The sequence below is a fragment of the Phalacrocorax aristotelis genome, chromosome 2 (assembly GCF_949628215.1).
Source record: "Phalacrocorax aristotelis chromosome 2, bGulAri2.1, whole genome shotgun sequence".
NCBI lineage: Eukaryota > Metazoa > Chordata > Aves > Suliformes > Phalacrocoracidae > Phalacrocorax > Phalacrocorax aristotelis.
In genome coordinates, this window is record NC_134277.1 from 52,347,590 (window position 1) to 52,364,322 (window position 16,733).

Sequence of the window (16,733 nt, forward strand, 5' to 3'; positions counted from 1 at the left end):
AGCTCAAGTTGTACAGAAACTATAGAAATTTACTCTTTCCAGGCTGATTTTCCACTTGCTACCTCCAGAATGCTTACTTGGCAACCAAGCCTAATGTTGAAGATGAAGGGTCAACCCATATAAAGAAGTGGATGGAAAAGGGTACGCCTGAACACGTGCATCTTCAAGGAAGACATAAAAAGATAAATATGCTGAAAATTCCAACAGAGCCTGTTATAAATGGCATCTCCTGACAGCAAAGATTGCCATGTCAGCAGAGGCGTTTATTCCCCTCTGCATGATCACGGGGAATAGTTTATTTCTAAATATATTTCCAATCAATATGTAAGGCAAATTGACCAAAAATTGCTCTCTTAGAACAATCCATAGTTGGTCTTTTCTGAAAGAATCGCAGAATTTTGAAGAAAATGTTTTTAATTGTTAGCTAGCTTTACTGTACATCATCTGTTTCAGAATACTTTGTGACTACCAGTGTGTGTATTTTAGTTCAAATATATTCATTTGGCTGTTTCCTTTGCTTCTCATACCCATAAAAGGTGCTTAAACAAATTTACTTGGCAGTTAGGGCAGACTAGGAGAAGCCACGTGAGCTGTTACTGAAAGCCAGGTGACAAGCAGCCATTTGCTAAGATGAAAGCAATGGCAGAGCCATTCACCTGTAGTCACCACACGCATGCTGAGGCATGATAGCTCACTGCACATGCAACACTGACCCTGCGAAACTGCCGAGGAAAACATGTTAGCTCCACTTACGCTTCCTCTCACACTGTATATTCTATTGCCAAAAAAATCCCAGGCTGAATCCAGTATCATACTTCCAACCATTATTCCTCAAGATATACTCACAGCTTTAACTAAAATACGTTTTCACTTTGAATCATTAATTACACTAGACACTGTCTTAATGCTTTGTCATCCCTAGATGGAGCCCTAAGTCATCCATTATGCCAAGATGTTCAGCAACCATAGAGACAGCCATTAAACTGAAAAATATCACCAACGTGTATAACTCTGTAACACAAGATAGGCAAACGTACCTGTAGCAATTAGCAGATATTAATATTTTAAATATATTGCATAATACAGCACAGCTTTACAGAAGATATTTACATTTTAGGGTAAAAAGACTGTCATAGGATTTGGGTGTTCACGGTGTGTCCTCAAATAAACCAAATCCATTCAACCCATAAAGAAGTTACACATTTCCTTGAAATGCCTGCAAACACATTCTTAAATCTTGCAGTATTTCCATTTATTTTTTGGATTATTGGGCTCACACCTTAGCTAGAACAAAGCACATGATATGCAGAGTTAAGATGTAATTAACAGTTCCCCTCAGTTTAATATACCCACACAGCTAGCCTTTTTATACAGACAAGGCTTTTTCTTTTTGTTATGAGAACAGAAAAGAGGCTCTCATTGAAATTTCAGTTTGCTTTAGAGCAGTTTCAGGTTCACCGCCTATCCTAAGATACTGTAAAGCTCCAAGTTTAGGCTGGATTAAACAGTGCATTGCTGCATAAACACTACTGCTAGCAGATAAAAGATCACAGAATATCGCAAGTTGGAAGGGACCCATAAAGACCATCGACAGCAGAAACAAACAGTAACCACCTCCTTTCAGTTGCGGTACCATTTTCCTTCAAACTTATCCTGTTTTTAACACCTTTGGGGCACATCACAAGCCCACTAACTACATGTAATTAATCTGATAGGTAGTAACTAAACTGAATTACTGAATTAAAAAGAAATATAAATCTTTCATTTTAGGATTGCAAAGTACACTTTGCCTTTAAAAAGGAAAATACATTTTTTTCCCTTCACCCTTCCACCACCCCACTTTCTGAATGGGGTGAAATACGCAGAAGCTTAATGTCAATACGGAAAATCATTCACTACGCGAACATAACTACCTGCAACAGATTCAGGAGGAGAATAGAACTGCCCATCAGAGAGGACTCCTGGGTGAAGGAGAGCTGCTCGTTCAGAAGCATCTTGTGCTATCAAAAATCCTAGAAGGTAAAAAACAAAAAAACCACCCTGAATCCTCAGTGCTATCACATATTGGAGAAGAATATTAAAGACTGATGTATTATACTGGCATTCCTAGCAAGTTACTTCCATAAATAAATACCTCAGTAAAAAAGCAAACTGTTTATTTAACATTTATGTCCTCTTTATAACTTCAGGTTGCTAAGGAGACCCACCCTAGAAAAACAGAAGTACTGTACACATGAATGAAGGAATACTTCCTTCTGCTACATATGGTTCATGATTAGGATGCCGTATGTAAATGGCATCTAGTCTCAACATACCTAGTTACTGCAACCTTCAATTCCTTTTGGCTCAATTTCATCTAAAATCAGGAAAATTACTTGGAAACCAGATGGGGCTATTCTGGTGTGTTTAATACAAGACAAAAAACAAAAGGGGTTGGGAGCGAAGCTAATTCATCTCATCCTTACTGCCATAAACAGGCCTTCTGATAACAACAGGGCAAAGATGGCATTTTGAATCAACACAAGGCTATTGAACTTCCATCCTTTACTCTCTGCCACATGAAGACTGATGGGAAAAAAGAAAAGAAAACCTTGATGTTTTACTGAATCAGGAGAGCTATCGGAGGGAGTCAGCAGTTATTAAAAAAAACAAACCTCTTTCCAACTTAAACTATTTCTACATACCTATTTATCTTATTAACCAGTTCAAAATCTCCAAAGGAGCCATCTATTTTACTTATATTTCCACTCTGTCCAAAAGAGGATGGTCAATCTCCAGACTTAACAATGAGTCACAAGATACCAGAAGACACATACTGGTTGCACTTTAGCTTTAAATCCTGCTCACAGAAGGAAACTATTAGAACTAGAGATCTTCTTCGGTGGAAAGTAAGTTTTGCCTTTTTTTCTTTTTTTTTTTTCTTCCTAAAATTACAGACAAAACACCTCCAAATTATAAGCCCTGCTGCATTAGGCAGAAAATGGCTGTGGTGAGGTTTTTTTTTGTTTGGGTTTTTAAAAACAAAACAGTAAGATGGAAAAAAGTCAGCTTCCACTCCCACTAGAGACAGGAGAGAAAAATACCTGGTCAAAAAGCAAAAACTATTAAAATCTGTTTTCCTCATCCACCTCAGATTTAAAAGCAAATAAGGCACTATATAAAAGTAACACTACACAACACAATCCAAATGTGCCTATGATTTGTCTGACCTAACTGCTTAAAATCAGCATTTTATAGTGAAAGCCCATCTTTTTTGGAAATACGCAGAGTTCAACTAAAAAACATGTATTTCTAAATAAATACCATCTATTTCAAGCTCAGTAGGCATGAAGAAAGTGTCATTGAATCCCACAGGGATTTAGCAACAATATCTCAATTTTATGAATAGGATCATCAAGTATTTACATGTGTATGTATCAAATACTTTCTTTGTCTATGAATATTCAGTATAAAAAACGCAGAGGTCTCTGAACTGGTTAGATTTATCTACTGAGATAAAAGTGTGATGCAGCTGTATTTACTCACCCCCTCAAAAGCAAAAGAAAAGAAAAAAGTTAACCTGAGTGTCCCTTTCTCTGGGCAAAACCCAGTGTATTCATTTAACCAATTTCTTTCTTGGAGTGGCAGGAAAGAAGAGGGAAGGGATCAAAGTAGAAAGATTGCATTTCAGTGCACTAAAAAAATAGAAGCATCCATGCCCACGTAAAGTTTTTATTTCTACCTAACAGCCAAACATGCCCTTCCAACAGTTTCAGACTGTATTTCAGGTAACAATGTACAAATAACAGGTTCGCTGTATAGTTTCAACAGCAGGCAGGTAGCTAACAAAACAACTATAGCAGAAATCTACGCTTTCTCTTCCTCACCACTCAAGCAATATACTCTTTCAACTAAATCAGTGGGTTTCCTCCAATTATTTGAATACATCAAGTGTCAGATGACCTGCTGCCTCATCTCGGAGGCTGAAATTCATATGTTCTCTGGCCTCACTCCGTCTGTGCATGAAGCACTCTGCACAAAACCTTTGATTTCCCTTTTCCACCTCAAAAGAAAAGTTAGTGACATTGAGTTAGTTATTGTGTCTACCATTTCTAATAGAGGAACCAGACACTTATTCAATGCATTACCCAGAAAATGAAAATTTAACTGACTTGGCATGTAAAATTTTACACCTTAAGCAAACAAAATTATGTGTATTCCTAAGTGCTTGACAAATAGCTGATCTGGCCCTGGTAACTTTTAACTTTGCCTCCCTAAATTAATTAAACCCTTCTTTGAAGGCATTTGTTCCTTTCCAGAAAAAGAGAAACTATGACATCTGATTTAATTTTTCCCACAGCTCTTCAAATTCTGAGAAGCCGAAAGAAGCATTCTTCTGCCAGATAACATGGGATCAAATGTTGCCAACTGCAGCAACTGAGAGGAAATATCAAAAGCTTACTATTTTCTTCTTCAGCTTCTTGTGGTAACACTTTGAAGTCCAGGAACCAAGTTTCAATCCAAGCAAGTATGAAGGATATGATGGGCAGCACGTAGCCAAAAGCACCCTGTGAGAACAGCTTGAAGGAAATAGAACCACACAACATTACAGAAATTACCTTGAAGAATCTTGCTTTCAAGAAAAAAACAAAGTAAAACAAACATTTGATTAGAATATATACCTGTGAAATAATTACTTTTGCTAATAAAAAGGCACTGGTCACTGCTGTTGTAAACTGAAAGAGACAGGGTAAGAACAGTTAAGACTAATAAATGGATTTACTTCTTCATTTCTGCCATTATCTATCAGTTGCAACGTTAAATATTTATCAACAACAGCAACATCATAGATTAATAAAACGTAACAAGTATGATACAGTTAACTTAAGCGTTATTAAAATAACCTCCTTAATAAAGATAACTTTTAATATGGACATCTCCAAATGTTGATTTCCACAGAGCAGACAGGCAGTTTAGATGCTGCACAGATGCTGAGTTATATAATCGTGATCTTACTGTATAATGAAGATCCAGTATTTTATTCACCAAGTCCCTTAAAAAAAAATTTAAAAATCCCATCTATGTATTTGGGAAAAAGCAAACAGCAATTGCTCCAAATGCTCTTCACTCCCATCCAAATCAAAAGATCAATTTCAAATAACAAAACATCTTTGCAAGAATAAATTTGAATTAATATTTTAATTCACATACTGATATTGTGAAAATTAATCACTCTGGAGACTTGATACTCCCTGACATACTTAAAAAATGGCAGGCACCATAAAACGTATGAAAAAACAAAACAAAACAAAAAAAAACAGTGGACAAGTACTGTTCACTTAAGCAACGCTTCTAACTCTGTTAGTGCATTTGGGTCCAGCAATTCTTTAAATAACAGCAGAACCTAACTAGCTTCGTGTAAGCACAGGTAGGATTTTAAGATTAATGGCTTTTGCAAAGCCTTCAGTGAAGCTTTATACATCTAGTTGCTTACTACCATCATGGGTTCACTCTCGCCACGTCACAAACAACTGCATCAAGTTGGAGGCTGTCACTGGAAGAAATACTCTAAAGCTACACAACTACGAGTAAGGGATTTTGAGAGGCGTGTACTTAAAAATAAACACAATCAGAGCAGCAGTTACTATTATTTCAGTAAATCATGGCACGTGATCTCAGACTACTAAACAAACAGCATGCTACTCACTTGAAGAAAGTCACACATGACCATATTCTACACGCGCCAACCACAGTGTAAGGGGAAAAAAGTCCAAGATTTACAATGCACTAAGCCAGCAATATGCCTATTGTATTACAATCTATAGTATTGACTGGTGGAAGTAAGAATTTGTCATCAAGTTTTGCATTCTTTCCCATCCACACAGCACAGCTGCATTACACATATATGATCCAATCCACTGTGGTTGCCTACAGTTCTCAAGAACTTCCTTTCCAAGAAGGGATGTGTATTCAACATTTTGTATTGGAGCATGAAGCAATACAGGGGCTAGTGCTCACTGGGTGGCATCCGAGTGAGTGAAAAGCTGAGAATGTGGGAGTCAGTGGACAGCTGGATCTCTGGTATAAATAATGCTAATTCTTTTTTAAATACAGTTCACTATTTCAAACGCAAATATATTTCAAACATTAATTAACAAGTCAGAGGAAACAAGCAGTTATGACTAGCCACCCATACTGGATTCAAAATAAGTCTTCAGTTTGTATTAGCGCGATACCTAATAAGGACAACACCCACTGTGCTATTAAATTCTTGTCTTTAGGCTGAAAATCTTCCAGAACAGAGGTTTTTGATCTGTTACTGTACAGTGAATTTTTATATATAGCATCAAGATGATTCTTAACATACAAGCGTTAAGAGGCATCTAAAATTTTGTCTGTTTGATGCATTCTAGTTAAAACTCCATTAAGCTTGACTACTACTCACAGCTATTGCCCACCAATGGCGCAGTCTGCACATTGCATATGCAAGTATTAACACCTTAAATCGAAAGACTGCCAGTAGCTATAGAGAAAGGAAAAAAATATTTGTCGGTTAATTCAGAAAACAGAAGAACCACAAGATTCTCAGCTCACCGAAAATACTGACTGCTTACAAAACAACTTAAAACAGGACAATCTAAGTTCTGTTATCGAGAAACAAATGTGTATGTGTGCTTATAAAACAGAAACAGAACATAATTTCCCATTTGCAAAGCACTCATATGCCCACATCGGCTCAAATATGCAAGCATGTGCAATTCCACAAGTAAGTTAGAAACATAAGAAAGCTACAGAGAGTATGTTCATGATAATTTTACCTGACTGGAATCTAAGCAGTTAAATCTAGATACAGTTAATCCAGCAAATACCCCGAACATCACTGTGCATCTCACTGACCTTAGTGCTGCGCTACTGCGCAAGAATATCATTAAAAACTGTAGAGACTTCACAAAGGCAATCAGAAAATGGGAAGAATTTTTAAAAACTATTTTTGTACTTACTAAATCTTTAGTATTTATTAAAATATTAACATTGCAACAATCAATTATTCTTTATGGAGAAGCCTGCAATAGCAAACCATTCCAAATATTTTGCCGTAAAGAAAGGTAAGTTATGGTATTTATAGGCCAGAAAATTAAATCAATAGCAGACAGATGAGATTTCTGAATTAGGGACCCTAATCCTCAATTTCCCTGTTTATTCTTTGATATTAGATGGCCTCCAACTTATTTTAGATGTGTTCAGAATCTAAAAAATGTGAAACAAATGCTTAAAAATGAAGAGAAATCAAGGATAGACATGGCCAGAGGTATAATGAACCCATTTAATATTAATATGTGTTTCAGTGACATTTAGTAAAAACAAAAGAAATCCAGTATACACCCACAAATCATTTGGCAGAATGCAATGACCTAGTCCCTTCCCAGGGAATAGAAGTCTATTGTTTTGCATTACATGTTTTTAACCCTTGGTTCAACTACAGGGCAAAATAATTTCCAGAGCATCAACATTTACAAATAACGTTTTTTGCTTTCTGCAGTAAAGTATATCATGGAGAACCTGCCAGCAAAATAATGAGAAAGGTGGAAGTAGCATAGTTTGCTAGCTTATGAAATTTTTGAATCTGGTACTTCATTCCATTTGACACAGCAAACAGTCCAATGCAGAAGCAAAAATAAGTTTTTACACCAGTTTCAAAGCGAGATTTTGGATATGGTCATCAACATAAAATGACTGATACCAAATCAACTCATCTCTGGTAGGCAAACAAGATCTGGCAGAATCAACGATCTTGCAAAAACATGGGGGCCTTTAGAAGAACCGTAAAGAAGCAGCTTTTACTTTGAGAACATGGTCCATGCACGGCAAAATGCATTGCAACTAGAGAGCTACAGCATTGCAGAAAGACAGAGAAATTTCCTAATGCGGTAGTTCCTCCCATGTGCCTACGGTGCTTATACATAGTAAAAGAGAATCCTACTTCACATCATCTGTTTTTAGGACAATGTTAAAAAAAAACCTGTTTGAGTTAAAACACAGAAATGTGAAAAAAACCTGACCTATACAGGCCAACATGGGAACAAGTCTCTCCTCGCTGCAACTGACATTTCTGGGGAAGGACAAAAATGTCAGTTTAAACAAAATTATTTTACAGCTGGAAGACTACTGGTCTTGCCCTCTTAATGATTTATCTTTATGCTACATCAGTCTCACATTCCTGACTGAGGTTTTTCATCTGCTTTTCCACACCCCCCAAAGCAGAAGATGCAATTTAAGCGTGCCTAAGCACCTCTAACCACAGGCTCCATGAGCCTGCTGCCAAAGCAGGACTGGGCAACCCCTCGATGGGTTAAATTTGGCACGAGTCCTTACGGTTTAAATTATCAAGAAAGGTCAACCCTTTCCCAGGACTTAAACTAGGGAACATCTATGGAAGGTGGAATGTGGGAAAACTATACTTTTGCTGCTTCTTTTTTTTTTTTTTTTTAAAAAGAACACTTACAAATATATCAAAATATGAAGAAGAGTAGTCATATTGTAGGACTTCTTTCTCTAAGGTAGTCTCAATGCCTCCTTTTACCTACAAAGAAACAAGAGCACATACAGCTTTAGAACAGAAGTTACTGAAGCCAAAATACACACATCTGAAGGGTGAAATTAATAGTTCCCCACTGATGTACAAAAAGATAACTAAACTAAGTACAGAGGACATATATGCTAAGAATGTCAATTTCAGGATTAGTGTCCTTATTTGTTTTTCATGATCGTATACAATTTTCAAAGTGAAAATGCTTAGAATTATCACCTGGCCTATGCAAGCTACATTTCAGACTGTCCCAAAATAAAAACAAACAAGTTCTTGGGGGGAAGAAGAAATGATTAAATATAAGGTCTGTTACACAAATTTATTGAGCATTTTATGTCTGATAAGGAGGATCAAAACAGCTGAACAGGTGAAAACACCCAGACTAGCGCTCGTTAGTCACATTAGCAAATAGGAAAAAAACCAGTAACTGAGTTAATACTCCAGAGCTTTTCCTTATCAGCATACATCCTATTTGTTTTAAGAGAGACAAGCAAATGAAACAACTGTAAAAAACAAAAGAGCTGCAACTATTAGCCCATTCTCGCACAAATAACTAATGCCCAAGTTTAATTCTTTCACGATTTTTCATTACATCTTCCTTAGCCACTGTGGTTTTTTTCCAGTGGAAGGATTCATCACTTCCCTGTTCATACTGGGTAAGAAAACCCTTTAGGATGTCCTGGGTCAGGGAGTGAGAGGAGAATATATCTTAGTTGGGAACAAAACACCTTAGTGTCCAAATCCTGTTGTTTTTAATATTAAATTCAATAATTAAGCACCGCATGAAACAGTTACATGAAGTACTGGAAAACAACACCAACAGAAGGCTTTAATACTGAGTTTGACTACTGTTATCCTTTTAAAGAAAGGCAGTACCAAAGCACACCAACAACATACACTCAAAGCAATGCAGTCTAGACACTTTCACACTTTCCCAAACTATACTGCCGGACAGTGTTTTCCTGAGACTATTCACTCCAACTCCAAATTTCTTCTACTACTTCTCCTCTCCCTCCCCTCCATGGCTACCTGACAAATAGTTTTCTAAATATAGCTTCCCCTCGGCTGCTCTACTGCATCAGGTATGATCACGTTTCCAGCATAACTAAGGAAGATCAATTTCCCGCCCTCCATGCTGTTCACTGTGTGGCTGCTTGAGCACCACATTGACGTAAGAATGAAGAGAGAACTATGACAGCCTTGACTTAGGGTTTGCTCAAACTGCCATGAAGCTACTCCCTGAAGTGTTTAAAAATAGATTACACCTAAGCACGCTGGATAATAGCGACAAAGGGAAAACAATACTTACAGGAACTCTGGCGGCAATTCTGAAGTCCCATTACTTATGTACCAGTAGACAGTCATAATACAGCGCTATTATTTCACTTCCCAATGGACAAAACTTAACTTAAAAAACAGAACAAAAAACCCCTAACCATGCGTCAGATCACAGATATCAAATGATGGATTCTAATATTATGACTTCTGAAGACAAAAAACTGGTTTTCATTCTTGATGACGTTTGGCTATATAGGACTCCGGTTCATAATATGTTCTGCTTAAAACAAAGCTTTTCACAAAGAAAACTGCTAGGATCTTGAGGTCCCTTAATGCTGCAGCATTCAAAATGAAACACTGTAAGTTGGTAGCATTCGCTATACAGAGTCTTAAAAATTCTGAGAGTGCTAATATGAAAATCTGTACTATGAAACACCGACAAGAAATACAAACCCAGACCCTGATCCTCTCAGTCGAACAAGCTGTTGAGAAACTGGCCTAAAAAAAAGAAATGCATCAGAACTATGCTGCTTTTTCTGAGACCGGCTAACTTCACACACCGGATACAACAGCCTTTCCACCCAGAGAGACAACAGATGTCTAGTCCCAAAATTACGGCATTCAGGCAAGCGAAGCCTGCTTTCTTGAATCAAATCAGAAAGTGTAGTTTTTACTGTATCAATGAACTACGTGAACAGTCAGCTCCTGAAACTTTATAATGTCAGATCAATAACCAAGGTTACTTATCTTGGAATTGGAAAGGAATGCTGACAAAAAAAAATGTTTACTCAAGATCTTTCTTGCCTAGAAAAGGGATTCCTCCAATTTTTCCTGTGTGTTTTTTCTTAACTGCATACTTTAGATTATAGCTTAAAGCGCAGCTCAAGGACTAGGATGCTACTTATGAAATAATAACCAATCAGCTATCCTATTGCTTTCTGGAAATTTCAGAACTGCCTCATTTTCCAAGTTACAAATGCTGGAATTAAAAGGTGGCAAATGTGGGAGTTTATGTTGTTTAAATGCACCCTGCTATACACAATTTATAGCATATAAAGTTTGTCTCAAAGAAAATACATCACAGCAAAAGAAAGGTTTTGGCCTTTGGAAGTCTTTGCAGGGACTAAGACCTCAGTGAAATATCACTGATTTTGAGTTACTCAGAAGGCAAACTCTCAAATCTTGTTAAAATTCACACCTCTGGTAAATTCAAGGACATACAGTAACATTTTTGTTTACTTGCTGCCTAGAAACTTCACTGGATTTCCAATGGTTCCTTCAGCATGGTTCATAGACTACAGGAACATCAAAAGGTTTAATGCTAAGAAGACAATAAATCATGTATCCTAATGACTAAAAGTAGATGCAGTTGAGTAGATACTATGTTCATGAAAGCTTAAAAGTAAGAAGCTGCTTTAATTTAAACAGCTACTAACAGCACATAATTTGGGATAGAAAAGAGCCATTTATTAGCTGCTTCTGAAGTGAATAAATAAATTAATAAAGTCTAAGGGTACTGAAAAGGCAACTCACATTTAATTCTATTATCCACAGCAAGGTTATGAATAAGAGATCAAATGTAACAAACAAACAGAAAGTCCTTCTGACATCTGATATGCCTTTCTTCTCTCTGCCTTCATATGACTCGATCCTTGCCATCAGCTGCGCTGGGTTGATGGAGTGGACATCCCGCAAGGAAGGACAGGATTCCACACTGCTGCTGTGAGCATTTTCTGTATCACCTGGCACCCGATTCATCCTGGGTTTGCTTAGAGTGGTCTTCTTCCAGTTGCACCATCACTAGAAGGCTGATCCATATAGGAAGAATTTCTAAACAAACAAATAAACCCAAAACACATTAGACACCAAAACCCCAGTAGATACTTTCATCTTACCATCTCAGTTCTCTTTTTGCTAAACTGACACCTAAGAGAATTTGGCAAGTAGGCTCTAAAAATGTTCCTGAATTATGATATATCTAGGCTGTGTTCATCTCTCTGAGGATTTGTGAAACAAGAGACCTGATGTTCAATTAGATCGGTGGGAATAAGGGAGCACTGTCTAGATTTAGAAGGCTCTGTTCTCCACGTTGTTAGAGTGACATTATTAAATGGGAATGAATAAAAAGCATGATGTTGTGCGTCTTTAGGGTTTCCAACACTGATTTAAACACTATCAATAGGAAGCCAACCTAAAGGCAGTTCCACATACAATTCCTGAAAAATGGCAATGTTAGCAACCAGTACATCCAGAGCTGATACAACCAAAAGATGAGAAGTCCATTAAAATCCTGAATACTGTGGCAGTCATTCGACAAAGCAAATACACTGCTATTTGCTCTATAGATGAATTCAGCTGCTACAACAATTTACATTGACAGACAGGGTCTCTGAAAAAACTGTATGCAACCCAGTGGTTAAAGGGAATGCAATTACCCTAAGTCTCTTCTGACTATATAATGCTTTAAAAAAAAAATTTCAGGTTAAATTTCTTATAAAACTGGAGCAGTTTGATGTACAAGTCATTACATTACTCCACAAGAACCTTTTCCAATTAAAGAGTTGACTAAGAAGGTCACAAAAGTTTCAAGGAAACACACAGAAAATTTAATTTTATGCAAAATACTCAGAAGATTAAGCTGTATATCCTGCAAAACAAATCACATCGGCCAAGCTTCCGTAACGCTGGGGGAATAACTTTCTGAAATTCAAGAGCAAAACTTTCTCTTCCTGTGTGGGCTGTCTTTCAGTAAACTGCAAAACAGAAAGAGAAACCCTTCCCACTCTTCTATTCCAACAGTGTTTCAACTCCCAAGTCTGCAGGCACAGCCAGTCAAAGCACAACTGGAAGTGCAGACGGGATCTGTAGCACACCGCTAGGCAAACATGAGGGTACAAGGACACAGGGAAAAAGAAAGATGGGGCAGGGAGTTGCCACTGCACACACATCACAGCCGAGGAAGAGGCACGCCAGCAAGGGATGGCCAATGTCTAGGTCAAGTCACACATACAGCCTTCAGGTAGTTCAGAGTCCACTTTTCTTGGCCAACGTCATGAGAACGATAACAGACCCGCAACAGAGACAGAAACTACCTTGCCAGCTGAGTCTCTGCCTGAAGGGAACAAGGGATCATAGGCAAACCAAGCCACTATCAATCACCATCTCATTTTGGGATCCAGCTGTGGGCTGAACCAAGCACAGCACCAAGCACCAGCACAGGCAGGCTACTGCCATACTGCTCCTGCCTGGCAATCAACCCCAGGACGCTCCTGCCCGTGCCTTTCCAAAGCCAACCTAAGGTATTATGTCTTCTGGTTCTCAGTCGTAAGCCATGGGACCAGGAAAGCTGACAGGCCTTTTGCTGGGCCTAATCTGCTTTAAAGAGGTGTTAGCAGAGTACACATTACCAGAGAAATCAAGAAGTGGGAATATCAGATTATCAGTTTCATCATTAACTGGAATAAAAATAAAGACAGAAATCACTGTACTGCACTTGCTCCTGTTTCAATATCTTTTCAAGCCAATTTACAGCTGATCGTCTTCATTACTTCTCATTCTCACTCTCTTGTTTACCCAGCTTTGGGTGAGAGAGGTCAGGATTTGTGCAATGACTTTTCCCAGTAAGTACGAGTCAACTCTGTAACGCATGCTCCCTCCCCTCCTCTGCATCATGCACAAATTAGAATTTATGAACACCGTTAGGCAAGTGGAGAAACATTCAAGTTAAACAGAACTTGCATCAGGTTTCTACCTTTTATTAAAAAAAAAAAGGCACAAAAAAACAACACACATTTGACAATTATAGTACTGGAAGGACTAGGAAGCTTTACTGTAGGAGCCCGAACGCAGGCTTACTCCACATTAAGAATTCCAGTGAACCTGCTTCTCTCCAACTATCCCACGCTCATACACATTTTCAGTCAGAAACCATTTTGCAATTACTTCTATACCTCTGTTCCAAATATCAGCCACTAAACCTTATTCTACAAATCACATTTATCTGTTTGATAATTTTGATCTGTTTGATCTGTTTGATAGTTTGATAATATCCACATTATCTAAAATGTCTGTCTACACAAAGTGCATCATTTAACTGTTCACTGTGCAGACATATTTCAGTACAGTACACAGTAAAGTTGAGCGGAAACATGGTTATCTCGTAACCTCCTCCAGTAAAGCCTAGTACATAACCAGGGATTTGTGTTTCTTCTTTGAGGAAGAACATTTTGAAAAGTAAGTAAAAGTTCTGAAGAACTGCCGTTTATTCTGTCCTCTCTTCCCCCAAATAGAAATAGTACTACTAATTGCCACTAATTTCATTAGTGCCATCAGACTCAAGATTCTGTACAGCAGAACAGAACAGTTCAGTTCAGCTGGAACAGACCCACACAATCACCTAGTCCAACTGCCTGACTGCTTCTGGGCTGACCGTAAGTTAAAGCATGGTATTAAGGGCATTGTGCAAATGCCTCTTAACCATTGACAGGCCTGGGGCATGGACTGACTCTCCAGGAAGCCTTAATAGAAAAAGACCTTAATTTTGAACAGAACAGGTCTAGAAATAATTGATAATTTCTTATAAGACCTCAAAGTGAAGCTCACCCAGGTCTGCACACCAGAAAAGGTGATGGCGCTGTGCCTGCCACTGGACCTTCATGGGGCTCTACATGGAGCCAACGTTTTGCTTTCTGCACACAAATGCCATTCACCTTTATGCTTGCAGGAGAGGAGGCAAAACCTAAAGTGAAAGGAAAGGTACTAATTTTGGAGTATTGTTTAGGTGTGTGTTGTTGTTATGCATCCTAGCCCTAGGTAGCTGCAGCCTGCCAGATGCCGACACAAAGGAGACCAGTGACAATGTTGTATTCCTAACTGGTGAAATCACTTTTACCCAGCTGAATTTCTATCCCATAAAATAAAATATGTTTATTCGCTGATCAATTCTCTGACTTAGAGGTGAACTTTCTCAGGACAGCAAATTCATGAGTCTGCATCAGCAACAGTTGACCCTCAGAAGATTTTCTTAAATCACTGACATAATAAATAATGCAGCTTGTCAGAAGGACTGAATTCTGAATAAGTACTCTCATCTGGCGTTCAGCTTTGAAAGAAGCTGCTTCTGTTGTGAGCTTCAAGAGAGGCTCATGCCTAAAGTGTGCTAATTTTTCCCACTGTACCAATTATGCTAATGAAAGATATTGCCTCTTCCTACAAACCTTGTCTTGTCAAAGGGATGTGGTTTCTCTGCTTGTGTGTACACTTGATACTCTGCAGATTTCCAAAGAAAAATTATGTTTTAGGCCAGAACAGGATCTGTCCTGGATATTTTTCTTAGTCAAAAAAAAACCAAAAACCAAAAACAAACCAAACCCAGAAGAGAGCACGCTATGAGGAACAGGCAGTGTCCCTTATCATAGGAGAAAAATTACCCAAACCGATGACATCTTCCCGTTTCCAGCCTGCTGGGACATCCTAGGCTGGAAATCCCATTCAAGGAATCTATAACATTCATGTTCCATGTAGGTGAGAATGGGGGGAAAAACAACAATGAAAGACCAAGGTGAAAAAAGAAGTGAGATGAGGCAAAATTAAAGTATGCCAACAGAGTGGTAGCCCAGAAACCAGCCAACCACACCGCAAATAAAAGAAGGGGGGAAAAATGAAAGGAAGAAGACAGAGAACCATCTTTGCCTGCCCCTTCTCAGCCTCTTTTATGGGTTTATAGAAAAATTGTGGGGGACCAAATCCAAATTTAAAGGTTCCTAACCATCAGCATTTCTTCTCAGGCAATACAAACCTCTGAAAGACCTGACCAGCCTGGCAGAGTACCTGTGGGGTTTGCTCAAGCGGATGCTGCTCACTCAGCGCCTGACGGCCCCGCAGGGACCTGCACAGGGCTTTCGGGTACCCCACGGACGGAAGGAGGCTTGGGGTGGATTTGACCTTTCAGGCTCACTTCAAGGAAGTGCCAAACAGTTACACCTCCTGCTGAAGTGGGTAGATCATCTCTAGCCAGTGGAAATCAACTGTCAGCGCTTATGACCCTGTTCTTTCCTTTCCAAGAACGCATTTCTTAGTTAGCTGAGCTGCTGAATTTGGACACTGAAAGCGCCTAACTGCCTTCCATGTAATTCCCACCTTGTGCTACCTCACACTGCCAGAATGCTATTGCCCTTAGGATTATTTGTTCCAACAGTCTCACTCTTACAGATGTGGATGAAAAGGACTGACGGTCCCCGTGGGAAGCGTTAGGAGAAATAATCAGAGGGAGCAGTCCACAACAAAGCAAGGCAGGACACGTTCCCAGGCACCTGCTGCCTTTCCCATCACACGAGCCACCCGAGCTGGACTTGCAAAACAGGCAACTGCAAAAACTAAGCCACCGGAAGCAAAGCACTATCGCGCTTCAGAGATTGGGGCTAATATTGGTGCTATATTAGAGCAGCACTCGCATGATGTCAGACGTGTTGCTTGCTAACGAAATCTCCCTCTCTGGAGAATCTTTTTTTAAGAGCAGCAGCAAACGTTGGCTATTGCCTCCATGGCGAGTCGTGTCCTCCATGGCGAGCCAAAAGCACCAGGCAAGGGCAGCCAAGCACAACACATCTTTAAAGCTTCCTCCTCTATTTCTACAGCAGCTGCCTGAAACGTGGCTGTCAAAGGGCTTTAGAGGAGGAAGACATATGTGGCATGTGTTTGGTCAGGTGTTTCCAGTGCTACAATGAGCTTTGGGCCACCTGAACCCAAGGGTGTGAGCAGAATTGCTGCACTCGAGTGCCGTAAACAGCACTTGCTTTGTACTGAAAACTGTCCCACTGAAGTGCCCTGCTGTGTAACAGGCGTTCACAGGAAAACATTTGGGATGAGATATAAACCCAAGACCTGGCCA

At 39.0% G+C, this 16,733-nt stretch overlaps 1 protein-coding gene across 8 annotated transcripts in view; it reads right to left on the bottom strand.

Annotated features, from left to right (window-relative positions):
* Positions 1-16,733, bottom strand: part of STARD3NL (STARD3 N-terminal like) — a 36,251-nt gene that overhangs the window by 2,446 nt on the left and 17,072 nt on the right. For 4 of the 8 annotated variants that reach the window (XM_075083563.1, XM_075083564.1, XM_075083565.1 and 1 more), the window contains exons 2-7: positions 11,378-11,674; positions 8,483-8,560; positions 6,425-6,502; positions 4,662-4,715; positions 4,442-4,559; positions 1,914-2,012 (exon numbers count right to left, since the gene is read on the bottom strand). In XM_075083563.1, coding sequence (XP_074939664.1) covers positions 1,914-2,012; positions 4,442-4,559; positions 4,662-4,715; positions 6,425-6,502; positions 8,483-8,560; positions 11,378-11,602 — 652 coding nt within the window. In that variant the 5' untranslated portion in view covers positions 11,603-11,674. The remainder of the gene's footprint in view (positions 1-1,913; positions 2,013-4,441; positions 4,560-4,661; positions 4,716-6,424; positions 6,503-8,482; positions 8,561-11,377; positions 11,675-16,733) is intronic. The other 4 variants (XM_075083568.1, XM_075083569.1, XM_075083567.1 and 1 more) reach the window with 3 other exon arrangements.